The 18,696-nt window shown below is 41.3% G+C and overlaps 2 protein-coding genes across 2 annotated transcripts; both read right to left on the bottom strand.

Annotated features, from left to right (window-relative positions):
• Window positions 1–2,631: 2,631 nt before the first annotated feature.
• Window positions 2,632–10,299, bottom strand: slc20a1a (solute carrier family 20 member 1a). Its single transcript, XM_071482384.1, has 11 exons — window positions 9,809–10,299; window positions 8,087–8,714; window positions 7,827–7,967; window positions 7,642–7,727; window positions 6,286–6,382; window positions 4,905–5,024; window positions 4,567–4,776; window positions 3,978–4,449; window positions 3,709–3,894; window positions 3,533–3,617; window positions 2,632–3,369 (listed from the first exon to the last, which is right to left on the bottom strand). The coding sequence occupies exons 2-11, from the start codon at window positions 8,433–8,435 to the stop codon at window positions 3,214–3,216; spliced, it is 1,902 nt and encodes a 633-aa protein (XP_071338485.1). The 5' UTR covers window positions 8,436–8,714; window positions 9,809–10,299; the 3' UTR covers window positions 2,632–3,213.
• Window positions 10,300–13,877: 3,578 nt separating this feature from the next.
• Window positions 13,878–17,909, bottom strand: vgll4l (vestigial like 4 like). The gene is made up of 5 exons (XM_071482383.1): window positions 17,730–17,909; window positions 15,866–15,989; window positions 15,500–15,749; window positions 14,819–14,900; window positions 13,878–14,668 (listed from the first exon to the last, which is right to left on the bottom strand). Exons 1-5 carry the CDS (start codon window positions 17,794–17,796, stop codon window positions 14,367–14,369), a joined length of 825 nt encoding a protein of 274 aa, XP_071338484.1. The 5' UTR covers window positions 17,797–17,909; the 3' UTR covers window positions 13,878–14,366.
• Between the last annotated feature and the right edge of the window lie 787 nt (window positions 17,910–18,696).

Raw genomic sequence — 18,696 nt, 5'->3', positions numbered from 1 at the left:
AAATAAGTACATTTAGGAAATCCTAAGAAAAAAAAGAAACTCCTCAGATAATAGCTCTGCCTCTCTGGTATTCTGGCTGGATATGTAGAGTATTTTATATAATAAAGGTTACTTCTTCCCGATAATGTCAACTTCCTGTTCTTACAGGCTGCATCTGACAGTGACACAGGCTCTTTCAGTTGCAGCAGTCTGTTGACACCACCTCGGATGGAGTAGCTTCTCTCCAAACTCAGGTGGGTATTTGATGACTCAAACAGGGTTGAATGGGATTAGTCATGTCTCTAATGTCAAATCAGCATTAACAACTGGAAAATACTGTTTTATTGTCACATTTGGATCTCTTCATCATTCTTTTCACAATATTAAAAATGGATTGCATAAAATACATGCCAATTACACACAATTGCATAAATCACATTTTTACATAGTGTCATTGAATCCACAGCATTTTCTCTCCTGGCTATGTATATGGAAATGAAACCATGTTAAACACCTACCTGTAGTGCATGAATCTAGATCTTGCCGTTGCCAAAGAGATATTGCTTCTTTCTGTTGATCATCACAGCTTTAAAAACAGTGTATTCCTTATGTGAAATGTATAACACTGTTAATAATGTTGTAGTGCAGTAGGCAAACCTTTCATGTAAATATGATCCTCTACACCATACCAAATTAAAACTGACCAGGGGATTTTTACAGGGAATATGAAGCGCTTTAATGCTGATCTCAGTGTGATTGATTTGAGATGTAGAGGAGTAAAAGACCAGAACTGTAAAGAATAAGTCTTTTTAGGAAATCAAAAATCAAAGGAGAACACTTGTAAAATGGATAATATGAGAGAGACCACAGTGGGGAATATTCATCCACTTAAGGCGCTGCCAGCAGCATCAGTTATCTGGAGAACACCTCCGCCATGTGGCCTTTTGGTGTTCCTACAAGAAACTCATCTCCATAAACATAAGCTCATGGTAAGCTTTGTGGAAGCTACTGTGGAATCCAGTTTTCCAGAGCATGCACAGTACAAGGACATGGACTAAATGGTATATCTTTTAAGGGCATTATGAATGTGACACGAACCTGCTTCAGCTAATATAGCCCAAACTAACTGATAATACAGTAATGGTTAAATTTGCGTTTGCAATATGAAATTCAAAATAAAATCAAACAGCTCTTTAAACAGTGCTTTACTCCAACAAACTATCAGTCACAATTACCCTGCCATCAAGACACTGTTACTCTGTGTTACCTCATCTTTACAACCAGCCCATCTTAAGAACAGAGGGGCCTTTGAAAGAACCAACTTGTTGAACCACCACTGAAGCTGCAGAACATCTCATTGACCAGCTGTTTGGCAGTGGCATTGGCCTTCTAGTCTGGAACTGGGTAAGTCTCAGTCCACTTGGTGAAGTTGTCCATTGTCACTCAGATGTAATAGTTCCCCCTTGTCAGTTTTAGTGCAGGGACCATAATGGTGAGGGAACAGCCACATGCTCCATTGTTGTCCTTACCTGTTACTGCTGTAGGGGAGTGTGTGAGTGCCACTTCAATCCCTTCTTTTCAGAAGCCACATTGATGGGCCATCTTGGCAACACCTCGGCCAGAACAATGTTATTGTAGGGCCTTGGCTAGCCCAAAGTGGACTACTCCCACCAAGCTGAGGGATGTAGGTAAATTGTTGGAGGATTTGCAAGAAATTATGGCCACTGGGCACCTGCTGGTGGCAATGGTAGAGGCTCATTCCGTGAGGCTGGGTCATTGGGGATGGAGCACTGTTCTCTCAGGACCCATTGCCAATACTGCTGCCCATGGCCATGTGTTTACCTGCCTCCACCTGTGCTTGGACAGGGGTTAGGAGAAGAGGAGAGTCTTGGCTCTGCTTCAGGTGCACCCTCTCTTTGCCAGATATGTTGAGAACCATGCTCTCCATACCAAAGTAGATTGGGAATCTGAGAACATCCATTGTGGGCTCCCACTTCATCAGCAGGTCCGAATGATGCAGGGGACTTGTATGTTAACTAGCCAGACTGATGACACTGATGACTGTTGAGGTGAAGATTGTCATACATCACTTTGTAAACCAGTGAGCTTAGGATATCAGTGCCTGGTTGGGTCCTCAGAAGGAACAAGGAGGGCTGCACATGTGGTGCCGTTAAGGGCTGTCTGCAGACTTACAGCAGTTGTGAATTGGTGATGGAGGAAACGTTGTTTGTGGGCTGCAGTTCCCCATGGTGTAAAATAACACCCATATGAAAACACTCAAAATTGTGTAACAGCCTGTGGCTTGATCGGTAATTCCTGTTTATTTATTTAAGCTACAACGGAACAGCATGGTACTACTACTGAATAATCTATTACGACACACCATAGCATTTATAGCCTGGGTAATTTGCAATGGTTGTTACCATATGCTATAAAAAAACAAGGTAATTTGGTTACATACATACCCAATACAGCCCAAATGAATTATGATAAATTGGATATAAAATATATGAGTAGAAAAATCATTTATACTGGATTCAAACTACAATTTACATTTAATGTTTATTATAAAATATATCAAGCCTATTCTAGTTCTTGCACAAGTTGCAAAGTGTGGTAATGCAAAGTACAAATGTAACTGAAACACTTGAGAACAATATTAAACTTTTATTTTTCCCCAGTACCACATGCTGCATGAATGGTGGTATAAACCATGTGTTTGTGTTTGTTATTTCACTTATCAATAAATCTTTGTGAGGAATTGTGGTTGTAAAACAATTCAAAACAAAACCAAATCATGATGGTATTTTTTTTTACCACCACACTAAATAAGGTGCAGTGGAAAATGATATAATGAGTAAAATACATTGAAATCCCTTAAAATCAAGCAAAGGTCCTTTTTTTTTTATCTGTCCAAATACACAAACATGGAATATAACTGTTTGTTCTATTTCAGTCAAAACTGAATAAATCGATTTTTAATACATATAGATTTTTGTACAAATATACATAAGGATATACAGTATGACAAACTTCAGTGTCATTAGATCATTCATGGCCACATTGCTGTGAGATGACATCACTGGTTTGACCTTGAAATGATCGTGAATGATATAATAAACATCGTTGATGGAGAACAAATGTTCATTTGCACAGTTTTATCAGTCATTCAAACAAACTTGTTTGGCGGACGCCTGTCAGTTGAAAGAACAGTGGGGCTGGACAGTGGGAGGCTCACAGAATAACATAGGTGAAGAGAGCCATGATGGCAGCACTGATCAGCCCCGAGATAGGAACTGTGACAAACCAGGCGATGAAGATGTTCCTGAACAGATGCCAGTCAACTGATTTCCTGGAGCGCAGCCATCCCACCGCCACCACAGATCCCACCTGTGTTCCCATGATATGAGTTAATCAGCAGATGTGATCACAGTGCCAGTGGTTTCAAGAACAGATAGTACTTTCGCAACATAGGTATGCTCAAAGCTGAACCTTCTTTTGATTATCATTATCATCTACTGGGTTGGAAGTTCAGACTTTTGAGTCTGATTACCTTGCAGTGGGTTGTGCTGACAGGAAGACCGATATTGGATGCCACAACAACTGTGATTGCCGAAGCCAGTTCGATGCTGAAACCACTACATTGGGAGAAAACGTGTTAATCTTCTTTGACTATCAGATATTTAAGATTTTCTTTTTGCTGTTATAAGATGAAAATATGTGGCATACCTGGAGGGTGTAATGGGGGTAAGGTCTTTGCCCATGGTCTGGATCACCCTGCGGCCCCATACCCAGAGACCGGTGCAGATGCCCACTCCGCCATAAAGAAGCAACCAGATGGGTGTGGGTGAGTTGGACACCACGGAGCCGCTCTCATACAGTAGCCAGAGGGCCACCAGTGGGCCAATCGCATTGCTAATGATAAAAGTGGCTTATGTAAATTTTCTGAATAAAAATCACAGATAAATTCCTCAGAAAAAAAAGACACCCTTGCCTACCTGACGTCGTTCCCTCCGTGAGCAAAGGAACCAAAGCACGCCGTGAGTATCTGCAGGAACTGGAAAAGCAAGGAGACAGCTGGTTGGTCGACCTCCAGCTCATCCTCCTCCACAGTGAGGTCCATGCCAGCTTCCTGAGTCACACTCCCATCCTGGACTGTGCTCCCGCCGGTCACGGCTGAGCTGTAGCTGCTGTAACTGTCCACTCTTGATCTTCTCTGAAGCCCACTATCCAGGTCCTTGTATTTAGGATCTCCTTGGATACCATAAATGGCCATTGTGTAAGAGGTGTAGCTGTTGTTGCGCCTGATGGGCCGCTCCTCTGTGTCACTGTCACCAATGCAGTCACCGACTTTGGCCATGTGCAGCTTGTGTAGCAGGTCTTTGTAAAGGCCGGAGTCCTTGTGGATCGTGTGGGACCGTCCGCTGTGAGGGTCAGTGATCACCATGGGGCCAACAGTGCCATTCAGACCTATTCAAAAAACAAACGGTTTATTGTAATTCAACCACTGAGGTGAAATATTTTGAGATTTACAAAGTCAAATTAGGCACAAATTAGGTTTTTAATTGCAAGACATTTGTTTCTCACCATTGCTGATATCCAAGTCTTTCGTCTCCATATCATTGTTGTCCAAATCAGCCTCCTCGGAACCTCCAAGTTTGAAAGCGACCTTCTGGCTGTCTGCTGGAGGTGTCTGGGGTTGAGGGTCATGTGGTAATGACGGCTGCTCTGCTTGGGCAGGTTTGCTGGAGTTCTTCTCCATTAGTGGAGTTTCACATGGGGCAGCAGCTGTTTCTCCTGTGGTACATTACAGCGTTCAGCTGAGATCAAGTGTGTCACATACAAACTTGTGCAATAAGCATAAAGCTGATTTCTATTCAGAATGCATTTGTAAGTGGAAGTCTAGAGGTACAAGATTTACTCACGTTTGATTTTCTTCTTGAGACGTGGACAGACAACGAACCAAACAACCAAAGCTGTGATGAAGGCAAAGCCCAGTGAAATGCACAGTGTCCCCCACCACGGCACTCTGTCAAAACCCAGCACTGTGCACACAAGACGGGAACATGAGAAAGAACTGTGTCTTAGATAAGGGGAAACAGCAACTTAACTACTTCTTTAATCTATTCAAAGCTCCCTCTGTCTGGTCCCTTTGACGACAGTGAGAAAAAATGTTACTGCTTATACATTCCTGTACACTTTAGCCAAGTTTATAAGTATAGTAACATAGACTGTTATTTCATAATTCCAAGAAAACACACTCCTGTACACTTTAGCCAAGTTTATAAGTATAGTAACATTGACTGTTATTTCATAATTCCAAGAAAACACCTCCTCCTGTCTCGTGAGCTGTGGTCAGGTGATTTATTGAGAATTATATAAAATGTCTCAATGCCCCGCTCCAATGCCTCAATATGTTTTTACAGAGAACAGTATCAGTGAGAGTACACCCTCCTCCAATCAGATAGAGAGAAAGAGACCGGTCTTGCAGCACAGTGATAAAATACTCACAGTACATTCTGTTAAGGACACTTCTAGTATTTCACTTTTCCTTTATTGCTTCGTGGAATAGCTAAAGTGCTGTTGCTGCTAGAATTAGACGGCTTTAATGCAGGTTAATATGACAATATTAAATTTCTCCCTTATAGACACAACTTACCTGATAGCTCTTGTGGACAACAGCAGGTTAACCACAAATAAAAAGCCAGACAGTAAAGGAAGTGGCTTTCATCAACAACTATGCCATAATGGCCACAGACATTAATAACTGCATACACAGCTGAAGTGCGTAGGCAGGAAATATCTCTTCTTAAATAAAGAAAATGAAAAAAAAAGGTTTTCTGTATCCAGGCCAGTTGACTTCTTGATAAGTTCAATCCTGCAAATGAAACAAAAAGGAATGGAGATTTTCCATTTAATAGTTGCACCTTTTTCAGATTCTTATTCAGCTGGTTTTATTTTATTCCTGTTGTGTTTGCCTGCTTTAACTCTGTTTTTAATTAGAGTCTGGCCCTTTAAATTGTGGTATAAATCATGAGACAGACATGCCAGAGACTTCAAGAACAATAATGCCCACAATGTCTGAGAATAATCCAACATGCATAAAAATGTATACAATGGTCTCCTCATTTTTCGTCACCTGCTTTTGTCCTAAGAAGACTGTCATCAACTCTCCTCAGTGTCTCCAGTGACACACTTATTCAGACCTCATCTTGCTCCAGGGATTTCAGCAGCTGCTGTGTTAATGCAGTGCAGTAAGCAAGCGTCAGAAGAAGCATTGGTGTAGCGCGTGGGTGGGATACTCACATGGTGCTCCCGTGAACATGATGGAGAACAGGTTGATTCCCATGGTGATAGCGTAGAAGATAGGTAGAGCTCTGAGGCCATTGGGTACAGGGTCAGTCTGTGGAAATGAGACGTATCTCGGTCATATGTCAAACTCTGTGCCAGTTCCACTGGTACAGTTGAATTAATTACACTTACTCAAAAACTGTACTTAAAGGATAAGTTTCACTTTTGGGGAAATATTTGCTTTCTTGCTGGGAGTTAGATGAGAAGACTGACATCACTGTCATGTCTGTACAAGAAACTAGCAGCCAGCAGTCAGCTAATGAGACTTAGCTCAAAGACTAGTTTGTGGTTTAGTTTATGGTTTTACACTTCATTTTTTGTACAGATTAAACAAACAAGACGGGTGCTAGATGTGCTTTACATGTGCTTACCCTTTGGACAGAGCTAGCAGTCTTTGTGCTAAGCTAAGTTAGCCAGTTTGCAACATATTTGACATACATTAGAGTTGTGTCAGTGTTTTCATCTAACTCTTACCAAGAAAGTGAATAAACTCATTTTCAAAAAAGTCAAAGTATTCCTTAAGAACAATTTTTAGGTAGGAGAAGGAGTTATTTGAGTTAGCATTTACTTTACAGAATGGGATTTTAAATTTAAAAAAGTGTTATAAAAGCTTATAAATAAAATACATTATTAAATAGGAATCCAGGGGTTCCCAGGCATTTTGGCTTGAAACTCTATATAACAAAGCAGAGTTTACTTTGGGTCATTTTTCAGATGTCTATGAGCTGTTGTTCGCAGTTCCACTAAAGAGACATTTCCCCTTTTAACTTCTCAGATGGTTAATGTTTAACAAATGTTGGTCAACTGAGGTTCAAGGACATAAAGTTTTACAATATTTCACAAAAAAGCTAAGATTAGACAAAAGTCCCAAAAAATGAATATGTGTGTAAAATATGTGAATTTGTGGGGAAGATTTTTTTTTTTTTTATTCCTTTCTTTCCAATCAGTAATCTTATCACCCTTCAGATTTATCTTGTGACCCTTTGGAGGGGCCTAGCCCCTGAGCTGGGAGCCACTGGACCACCTCTAAGTACAGTAAAATGTTGCTTAAGCACTGATCCATCACTTCTAAAAATGTATTAATGTAATTTATAATAATATATAAGTCGCATGAAACATTTCTCTGCAGAATCAGTATTTTTATTTGATACTTTACTTACATTTTGCTAATAGTATTTCTGTGCTTTTAGTACAGAAGTATCATTTTGAGTGCAGGATTTTCACTTGTAGTGGAGTAGTTTTATACTTTAGAATTGATTCTGAATACTTCAAACTACACTTCTTACATGTACACTGAAAGAAAGATCTTACCTTATTCAGAATGAATTTGCGAACAAAGTAGAAGAGAATTCCTGACATGATGCCTGATAGCACGGGTGACAGGAACCAGGACGCCACTTTGGATAGCAGCAGACTGATTAGTTTTTAGCCACACGTATATTTCAGATCTAACAGACACTTGTTTTCAAATGTGCAGAAAAACAAAGCATCTTCACCAATGCGCAGTAACTCCATCCATTTGACCCCTTGGTGACCTCTGGCTACCATGGAGAAGCCAATTGTAGCTCCAACAATACAGTGGGTTCCAGAAATGGGGAGCTTCAGGAATGATGCAGCCAGCTGCCACACAGCAGAGCCTGTAGCACAAAAACACGAGTGAGGCCTGAGCTCACGATCTGAAAATGCACTAGTCACACATGTAAATTATTATTTTCGAATCACCATTCAAGCAAAATACATGCACATGAGTGCTTACCACACATGGCACTTATTGATCCTGCCATCAGGACATGTTCAGAGCCATTGTACATCTGGACGTCAATTATGCCCTGTCGGATGGTTTCGCTGACTTTGGCTCCGAGCAGCACTGAGCCCACTGTCTCAAAGATAGTAGCCAGGATGCAGGCCTGCCGCAGGGTGACCACCCCGGAGCCCACTGCCGTACCGAAGGAGTTGGCCACGTCATTTGCCCCCACAGAGAAAGCCAGGATGAAGGCAATGATGAAGCCTATCACCAACAGCCACAAGTAGCCTGACATGTCAGACTGCGAGGCCAGAGCCACGGTAGTGGCAGCAGCCAGGGTTGCTAGGGTAGTTGTATCCATCACTACTTGCAATTTAATTTAATCAAAATTATCAGTTAAACCAAACCAAGTTATTGTGGTTTGACAGTGACTTATGAGGTAATATGTGTTTATAAATAAATTTTGACCACAAAAAGGATTTAAAAACCTTTAGTCCAGCTCTAAAGGCACTAATGGGAAGGAATTTAAATTTATTGCTAGCTAGGTATGCAGGGTTTGTGTGCAGGCTTCATCATAAAATGACAGGTCATAGAGATGGTAGAGAGATCCATTGCGACAGCGAGTCTCTGATGATACACACTGCAAAAACACACAAGCACATGAGTAAGTGGTTACTATTCCTTATAAACTGGTCCAAAAATAAAGAGTGAGTTTAGTTGCATATATTACAAGCCCAAGACTAGCTGGCAAGACCAAACGGCGCGCGTCATTTTGTTCTGCAGGCATGATTTAGTGAGCTATGGCAGAGAGAAGTGGTTATGATGAAGTGTTTTATATCAGTTATAAGTCATTACTGGCGTGAGCTACATTCAAGTTTGGCATGAATTTCCCAGAGCATAACATTAGTGTCGAGCTGTCTGTCTGAGCAGGAGGCTGTGGAGAGCTGAGTTAACCATGACATGAGTTGGTCAGTATCTAAACTCACGACTGCAGCTGAGTGTGGTTGGACCCACACTTTTTCCTTGTCTTTGTTTATTCATGATTTTTATTCACAACAACAGGAAGTAGGTTTTATGAGCATCAGTTGCCCGCAAATAAAAATACATAGTTAATAGTTTGTTAGTTATACCCTTTATAGTTTAAGGGTTGATCATATAAATATGTTCTTAGTGTTATTGTAACATTCAAAACTTATACAAGGATTCATGTTGGACACATCTTGTACTATAGTGACTTTACAGTAAGGTGCGTGTGTTTAATCTCCTGGGGTGTTTTGATAGGATTTTCTAAGATTTTAGACCATTCATAGCCAATACTTTAAATGTAATGAAATCCATTTAAGCGATGAAATTAGTTATTTTTTCTGTAGGACCTCTCCGATACGCCCGAGTTACACTCTGACTGAACATGCAGCAGGTGCACGGAGAGCCTTACATAATAACAGTGGTGAAAATCACAGATAAATCCACTTGAAACTTCAAAAAGGGGACTTCAGAGCTGAAGAGAATAACTGGCCTGCTCGCCGTCAGCGGTTAGTCACTGTGAACCACTTCACCACCACTATAGAAAATAGCGGTATGTTAATCTCCTAAGCTGCTCTTGCATAATTCAAATGGAGTGACCGCACAGCAAAAAGAGGAAATTAAAGAGAGAAAAAAAAACAAAACAAACAAACAAACAAACAAACAAACAAACAAACAAACAAAAAAACCCCAAAACAGACAATTACTCACATGTGAGAGCAAAGTGGAAGTGCGTGTGGTGCTCAGCTCCGGCCGGCCGCAGTGTGCGCTCACCAGCTGGACGTTCAGAGCCGCGGAGGAGCGCAGTCCTCCAGCATGAGATGTTTGCAGGCTCCTGGCGGAGGCTGGTTTATATATTGAGCTGGTCGGGCTGACACGCCTCCCCACTCCGGTCATGGGACCACTGCTGTTAGAAGCTAATGTTTAGCTGCTCTGTTGACAGGGGGAAATAATTATAGTTGTGTTTGATTATGTTGATTTACCGTTTATGAACCTAAAATCCTCAAATGATGTTTTTCCCCGAACCACCGTGGAGAGACACAGATGTCTGTTGTTTTTGTCTAAATATATCCTCTTCTTCTAATAGAATAATAAGACACATTTAAGGCTACAGTGTGTTTATGGTAGCCAATGTTTATTATCAGTGTCATATTCCTGGATACTATGTATAGTTTGACTCTGGATAAATACGAATAAGAAAGACAATTTGCAGCTTAGACTGATGATCAAACTCTGTCAGTGAGGAGCCATGTGTGTCAAAAAGACCAGAGTGAGCTTTTAACAACATGGCCTCAACTCTGGCGCCACCTACTGGACAAGCTTAACATTTGAAGCACACTAATGCTAAAAAAAATAGGACAAGTTGCAACTATTGACGTGTGTATTGTGCTATAGCCTTGTTTAAAGTATGTTACGTGTCTGGAAAATGTTCTCCATCACTATGTTCTCACACTGAGCTAAAGTTTAGGTTGTGGAGAATCCCCTACAGTGTGTGTCGCTCATTAAGCAAGTGTGGCTGCAACATTCACAAACCTTGTTACTAATCAACCTGTTAATCACCATGGATAGTCAGTTCACTGTGAAACTGGACTGTCAGGCCACCTCCACTGTCAGCAGAAGTGAGCATTGTCTGAAATGCTACACTGCCTCCAAATCTGCTGATAAGTTCCTCTTCATTACTCATTTATTTAGAGTCTGCTGGATGATGTAGTTTGGATCTGTGACCTCCCACGATTCAACCCGTGTGCACAAGTGCCACCCATGTGGAATATTCTGACCTCACCAAAGCATGTGACAGGTCGAACTGGAAGTGACTCACGATTCCACTGAAAAGAAATGTGAAGGTGGTGGCAACTGTCAGCACACTTTCAACCTTCACTGCATCTGAGCTGTTTATATGTGTAAATAAAAAAGAAAAGGACAAATATCTGCCTTAATTGTAACCTGTGTGGGTATGTAACATGCCCATACATACACATACCTGTAACCACACTGATACAACACAGGTTACAGCATATCAGCCATATACATCTATGGCTTATTAAGCAAGTGTTAAATGTATGTTCTCACCCATACACACTTCCATACAGATAAAATGTCTTTAGTTATAATAAAAGTTATCTTTAGTTTATTTACATATGCTATAAATTATATTCATATATTATGGTATCTGTAGACCAGTCCTTGCAGTTTGTATGATTCTAGCTCCAGCTGTAGTAGAGATATCACTTCTTAGGTTGGTCAGACTTCCATTTCTTGAGTGTTAATTGTGATGCTTTTCTTTGAGGATCATATATATTGATATCCAATGGTAATATTCTAAATACAGCAGTCATGGGATTAAGAGAAATTAATGTGTTACATAGAACAGAGAGAGTCCAAAGACCAGAGATGAAGCACCAGAGATGAAACAGCAGAGAAACCACATTGTTACATCCAGGACAGTCAATAGACATCACTATACTTTAAATCCCTAAACAAAGTTTCCACACTGGTTTGTATAATGTGTCCTTAGATGTATGATTTAAACCTGCCAAATCCTTCAAAATAAAGTTTAGGGTTTACGAGCTGCACAGCTGTTCCTTTGATATGCACTGTGAGCTCTCTTTTGTGAAGGTTGTCTATTAAAACTGTTGAGGTTACTTGAAACACAGCTTCATGAGCTGCATGTCCACGCATGTAGAAAAACATAGCATTTTCATTTTTTTTATAATTCAATATCATATTGACTTGCTACTGTGGCTTAGATGAAGCTAGTTTAGGATCATGATCACTCAGTTTTACGCAATTATGCTCGATAACTATCATTTAAATACAAAAGGGTTGAACAAGAACTTTGAAAATGAATCATACACAGTAGATACACAGTCATTCCTGGCAATCATATTCTCATGAGATTAGAGTCGTAATTTTGATTATGTACATAAAACCTGCTTGATTTGTTGACAGTGATCTAATGTTTGACAGACCAGACAAAGTGAAAGAACTTTCTCAGAGGGCTTAGCCAATCCTCCGTGTTGTGATGCTCATTTAATTACTACTGCCATTGTAAAGCAGAGTTAAACGCTGTTTTCTGTCGTGTTTGAGGTATTCAGGATCGTAATCATCTGTCACTGTCGTCTCAAACAACAATGTGCATTTGTTTTGCGGCAGCATGAGAAGTTTCCCCCCTCACATTCTCATGGCCATGTCGTAGCTGCCATTTACAACTTGATGAAGAACAAAGCACAACAGCTGAAGATATTTTATTGATATTAAACAGTGAACTTGCATGTTACTGTGGTTGGTGTGTTAAATACAGCGAGTGTATCTACAAACACCCTCTAACTTCATCTAATCCAAAATAATCACTGATATAATCTCACAGAATTATATCATAAATTATTTTGTTTAGCAGTGTCAGACACATAAACTTAACACCTTGACAAACACAATCCATGTTCAACTCTAGCAAAGCATTGTCAATAATGTGTGAAGTGGATTAAAGGCTAATGAATGAAGTGTGACACGCAGCTGTTCTAACCTGTCATGGAGTTGCTTCTTAGTAGTAAGTCTTACCTTTCCCTCTCTCTGTCTCTCTCTCTCTCTCTCGCTCTTATTTCTGAGGGTCTCTCTGTCAAATGAGATCCGCCATTCAACAAGTTTACCCGCACAACTGAGCTTGTAGTTGTTTGTGCTTTGCAACATGAGACCGTTTGTCATTGACAATGTCAGACGTTTAAGGTTCGTCAAAGAGCCTCTAGATGGCACCACTGCCTCTGTTCATGTTACACTGGCTAATGAATATACTGCATGTGGAAATACCGGTTTAATCACTTAATGAGGTGAAGTAATAATCGGCAGTGTGATGGCTTTTGGCTCCTGTATGTATGGATTTGCTGCAAGATATGTTCGATGTGAACTTTGTGTTACTGTGCAGTGGATTTTAAAAGGTTTTGTGCAGATGTCGCAAAACCATCTCAAACCATCCAATGACATTAGTTTATTCCTATTTAATGGTTAACCTTTAGTATTTTTGATGTAAAAATCACATTCAGTTCACATTTTTCTTCTTTGTCTCCTTTCTTTCCTCCTCATGTTCACCCCTGATTTACAACTGTCTTCCCAAGATGTTCAACTTGTCAGAACATTCAGGTTATTTCCCAACTTCTTTAAACTTGACCAACTCTGTAATTTGAAAGACAGAAGTTTTGGAATCTTTTTTAATGTTGCATATCATTTTAAAAAAAAAAACGTAGACAAGATAGGGCATGCAAATAAGTAACTGAAGAGCACGGCTGGTTCTCATGCTCAGGCGTATATTAGCCCAACCCTTCCTTCCCCGCTTCCCTCCCTCCTATCCCTTGCCAAACAGGATCTGTAGGATCTTACAGAGTCATTTTCTCAGGAGACAGGAATGTCAGAACACAAGGCCTGGTGCCTGCTGGAACATGCACCCTCACATTCCCTCAAACTTACAGGAAAAAGTCCCGAATGTATTGCTCATATACAGACATTTAATTTCCCCTCAGTGTGTGGTAACAGCTCTGTGTAAAATGCTGTGTGTGCGCCGGATGTGTTATAGACACATACTGACTCATTACTGAAATCAGGTTGTCTGGTGCACCACCCTGTCCAGTTTTTACAAGGTGTACGTGAGGTGCCGAATCTTTCATTTTGTCACATCTCTGGATTCGTTTTCGGAATAAATTCGAACAAAAAATATCTTCCACTTGTTATGGAATGTCTTTCTGACACATGACACTGTGATATGCTTTTACAAATGACAAAAACACAAAACTATTTAAGAATTTTCAGATTTTTATTTTTTTTAAGGTCTTTTCAAAAGTCTTTGTGTATAGCTCATAAGCATAATGTTACACAGCAGATAGGCTAGTCATTTAGACTATAGGGAACCCAGGTTTAACAGCATATAAATATAATACAGTGAAATTGTGGCATTCAGGCTGCATTAAAGAATGACACAAAATCAAAGAAATGTAAAGGATTACTTGGCTGATTTTTCAATCGTCCCGCATCACCATCTACAGTATCTCAGGTATTCAGAGGCTATCGACAAGCACAGGATAAAAATGTAACAAAACAAGGATTAATGCTACATTTGTCTGCATCAATGTGTCTTGAATTTGGACACACAGAGGTCCAAAGTGACAGCCCTCCTGCATCTGTTAGCTTGCCCTCTCAACACTAGCACTGGCATTTCCATTGCTCAGCAAGCAGGGTGAAATGTTAAACGTCCAGTTTCCTCATATCAGAGGTCATTTCTGCTTTAATTGACAGACCAGTGGCTGCAAGTTGGCGATGAGCCGCTGGTGGACTCTTTGTGGGACTGATTTGGGCTGTGGCTGTGGGTGGGGGAGTGAGTGACACTTGGACTGCTGGGAGGTGTGGAAGAACAGGAGGAAGACTTGGACTTAATCTGCAGCCACTTGTCTCCCAAAGCCTTGGCAAAGTGGTCATCGACGGACACGCTGATGGAGAGCTGCTGTGGGTGAGCTTTCTGGTAGTTCACCCCGAGGCTCCTCTGGAAGTGCTCTTCGACCACGTGATCGTAGTTGCATTTGGAAACCACTGGAAAAGAAAGGACGATTGGCGGGCGTTAAACACACACCTCAGTGAGTCAGTAAAAGTGAGCGGATATCTACTTTATGATGCATATGCGATGACTTTAGGGAGTGATTGTCTGGCGGGTGAGATGACTGATAAGTGTGTGAGACTGACCTGATGAGTGGCCTCTGTGCACCTCAGATCTGCAGGTGGGGTTTCTTATTGAGGAGACACATGTGATCACAGAGGGACGCATCTAAAAAAAAAAAACAAAATTAGAAAAAAGAGAGATGAGTTATTAATTAGATTAGAGGAACACAGAAAACGCCTCGCTTTTCTTTCTCACCCCACAGAATTTGTGTTATTATTTTAATATTGCTTAAACCTGACTGTGCACTTAATCCCATTACTGGAAAAACCGAGTCCTCTGTTTTTCAGTTTGAAAACGAAATGATTTCAAAACCGATTAAACAGGTTGGGTTTGCCCATGAAAGTCAGATCACTCCCAGTGTGGTGGCATAAACAGGTCAAAGAGAGAGCAGTCTGTTTGGTCTTGTTGATGGCATTCCTCCCTCCATTGCTCACATTTTCTTCCTGAATCCGGCTGGATTGCATAGCTCGGACAAGCTTAGGCTTGTATACACTCCACTTGGAAGTGGGATGACTGTGTAGATGCATTCACAGACTACAGAGGGGAGATGTACCACTGCTGTGGGTAGCCTGGAGCTACAATGACACTACAAAGGGATATACAGTACTGTCACTATTCATGAGTTAATGCAGCCCAAACGTCCCTGAGCTGTGAAAAAAATCACACTGAAGATGCTGAAGACAGAAGCAGCATGGTTGAATTACCTGGATTTGAGTGGTAGCACTGCTTTTGGACTTTTCCTCTGTGTTTTCAGGGTCCTTTCTTGGTTTCTTGATGAGGGCAAGTGGTTCATCCATGACTGGTGTGTAGTACACGTGGGTGGGCAGAGGGCTGGTGGGGCTGGGTGTTGGACTCCAGGTGGATGTGGGGCTCTGTGGGCTGTTAAACACAGCCGGGGCTGGTGCTGTTCTCTGGGCCACCTTACCACTGTTCCTGCTCAGCACTCGCTCTCGCCTGAAACAGTTGTTCACCAGAAAATGTCACATCTCTTTGACAGAATTTGCATTTCACGTATCATGTTTTTTTTCTGTATTATTGGAAATGTGAATAAAAAAAACACTTCCACCAACCTTTCCTCCAGTGTTAGACCTCTCTCATGGCTGCGCTTGCGTTTGACCGGATACGCTGTTGGGGCTCGGACCCGGTCATTTGTGATGTGTCTGTATCTGTCTTCGCTTCTGAGGTGGGGCTGACCTGATGGACAGAATTAAAGCACAAAATTAGAATAACATGCTTAAACAAATACGTAAAATAATACCACATGTGTTTTGGGTACAGCTTATTTACTAGAACCAATAAGTTCACACTCAAACATATACTGGCACTGATGATTTTACCCCTAATACCACTACTATTGATAATGGTGTGTGACACTCAGTGATGAGTAACTGCTTGTTTTGATCCATGACATCAACCTGCATGACTACTATTCGTGGGAAAACTTTTTTTTTTTGTCACCGTTAATTGTAAACTCCGTTAAGCTGTAGAACTCGATCTACCTGATCAGTCAGGATTACAAAACTACACAGCTGATTCAGTGCTAACGGTAAATGTTGTTTTTCTGCATAAACTTGGCATTCAGCCCTGTCGCACACTCTAAAGGGCACAATCAACATGTTTTGTTATCATGGGGTGCCACAATGGTTACTCAGGACCCTGATATGGGCGGCAACCATTTGTGAAAGGGCCATCAAGGTTAATACACACTCACACAGGCAGACATTGGATTTTTCCAATTACACAAGTTGAAACACATCAAAATGAAGCTGCTGATGTCACAGAGGCGTGCATGACTACATGTCGAATTCACAAAATGATTTGGAGACCACAGTGTGTGCAAGGTGCAAACAATGCAAGGTTTATGTCTCTTGCTAAAATTTCAATTGAAGCCACAGGAGTAAAACTTAGCCAAACCAGTTGGCGCTCCTGTCTCACATCGACACGCTCACATGTTCAAAACAGTCATGCATACAGTCAAAACACAGGGCATTGTCTGAAAACGTGACGGCAGCATAATTACACCTGGCCCATTGTTTGACTGTATGCTCAGTTAACACCTGAAAGTCCTCACTGATGGGGCGGCGGGAGTCTTTCAACTATATTTAAATCAACCATTCAGTGCTGGAGAAGCACCCACTCACAACAACGTCTTCCACTTTACTGAAGTGAAACAACAGCTGATTCAGTGCTTTGAACTGAAACAACAAAAAGATGTGTTCACGGGGTCTCCACATTCAAACTGCTTGCTCCAATACACATTTCCATACAGCTAAACACTCCAACACCTTTGAGCTGCTCCTTCACACACTGAGTGCCACCGAGAAGGAGGGGTGGGGTGAGGGGGGGCAGGTATAACCACACCTATGCTGATTTTCTAATGCCTCAGGCATAGATATTTCTTCCTTATTAGCAAAGGGAATATGCTGCCTGACCTTGTGTTTTGCTGTCTTCAATCAGATTTTTATGAAGAACCAAGAGAAAACCAGCACAGTTGTGGGTGACAACATCATATCCAGAATCTTAATTCAATCCCGAGGAGCTTGAAAGCCAATAAGTATTAATAGAGAGCCCTTTATCCTCAGTAGAATACATAAAATTTCTTTATGGCAAAAAGCTGAACATAGTGTATTTTAAAAGTTCCACAGGCTTGCCAGTGTATATCTTCCCTCTGACTGTCATGCCGTCTGATAGTTTCCATTTAAACCTGTATTTACATAAATATCATGCACAGAACTAAGGTAAATGCCACTTTAATGAACACAGATATTATATCAGGCTGTGACATTACATAAGATCTAAACATGTCAGTATGTAACACTAAAATGTTGTAGGATAACCACAGCAGAGACTTAATTCCATTGATCAAAGTAATACAAGTATTCACAGTCATCAAGCAACATACGGCAGTAAAAGAAAAGTGATAATAAAGCGTACCTTCTAAAATGTAGACCTTAAAGCCGCTGCTCATCCGAGTAATGTAGTGGAAATTAGCCACAGCCATGGCTCCTTGTCTTTGTCTGAGAGGAGCCAAACGCAGAGGAACACCTTGACTGCTGGAGCTTACAGGACACAGTGCGCCTTAGTTATAGATTGTATTGGAAAGGTAATGAGATGCTGGGTCTGGGCTCAGCCAGGTAAAGTATCAGGTGAGTGCGGATAGGTGCAGTGGCTTCCCTGTGACTCATTTCCTGCATTCAGATTGGCTGCAGCCGGAGCCAATCGAAAGCCCTCATTCACTGAGTGTTGTTATTGTCCTGCAGGTGGAGTGTGTGTTCACAGGTAGGCCTGTCTTAGAAGTAGAAAGTGGAAAATATGATATCACCACAGAATTCACAGTGTTCAGAGAAGCCTTTGCTTCATTCAACATTTTCTTTTGTAGACGGTATCATGAGAAAAACACCTCCTTTGGTCATAAAATCAGATTTACACACAACTTTTTAGATTCCTGCCTGAGCCTTGAAGAAAGTGAAGTGTGCCTTTTGTTTGCCTCCGTGGAGTCAGCACCTGTCCCACTCCCCTCCCTCCCTCCTAATCTGCAATCTCACCAAACTGCATTTTTTCGAGCGCTTAGCCCACCGGAGCTCCAGTCATTCCACTGACCTGCCCATACACGCACGCAGCTGCACTGTGAGCCTGCCTTGCCAGTAATCCAAAGGCTTTTGTTGATGGCCAGACAAAGACTCCTAAGTCCTGAAAATGCCGCTGCCATGAGAACAATCTCTCCTGAGCATACTGAGGAGTGTGGCCACATGTAGGAAGTCTTTGGAGGCCACTCATTCAGATACTTTGTGGCATTGGTCCTGCTGAAAACATTATAAAGAGTGTAATCAATATGTTTTGAGATGTATTTGCCCATTAGCACATTGAGAGTTGATATCAATGATCACCTATACTGCCCTTG

Source organism: Trachinotus anak, unplaced genomic scaffold, assembly GCF_046630095.1.
Source record: "Trachinotus anak isolate AG129_WGS33_773 ecotype Australia unplaced genomic scaffold, CSIRO_AGI_Tana_v1 ptg000008l, whole genome shotgun sequence".
Lineage (NCBI taxonomy): Eukaryota > Metazoa > Chordata > Actinopteri > Carangiformes > Carangidae > Trachinotus > Trachinotus anak.
The sequence above is the reverse complement of the archived record's forward strand: the minus strand, read 5'-3'. Positions and strand labels throughout refer to the sequence as shown.

Coding starts and splice junctions, on each gene's coding strand:
- slc20a1a (XM_071482384.1), bottom strand. CDS start 8,435: ATGGATACAACTACCCTAGCAACCCTGGCTGCTGCCACTACCGTGGCT. Junction 6,383..7,641: donor GCAAATTCATTCTGAATAAG/GTAAGATCTTTC, acceptor TCATTTCCACAG/ACTGACCCTGTACCCAATGG. Junction 4,777..4,904: donor TCTCAAGAAGAAAATCAAAC/GTGAGTAAATCT, acceptor AATGTACCACAG/GAGAAACAGCTGCTGCCCCA.
- vgll4l (XM_071482383.1), bottom strand. CDS start 17,796: ATGGCTGTGGCTAATTTCCACTACATTACTCGGATGAGCAGCGGCTTT. Junction 15,990..17,729: donor TAAGGTCTACATTTTAGAAG/GTACGCTTTATT, acceptor TCTGTCCATCAG/GTCAGCCCCACCTCAGAAGC. Junction 14,901..15,499: donor GTGCTACCACTCAAATCCAG/GTAATTCAACCA, acceptor TTTTTTTTTTAG/ATGCGTCCCTCTGTGATCAC.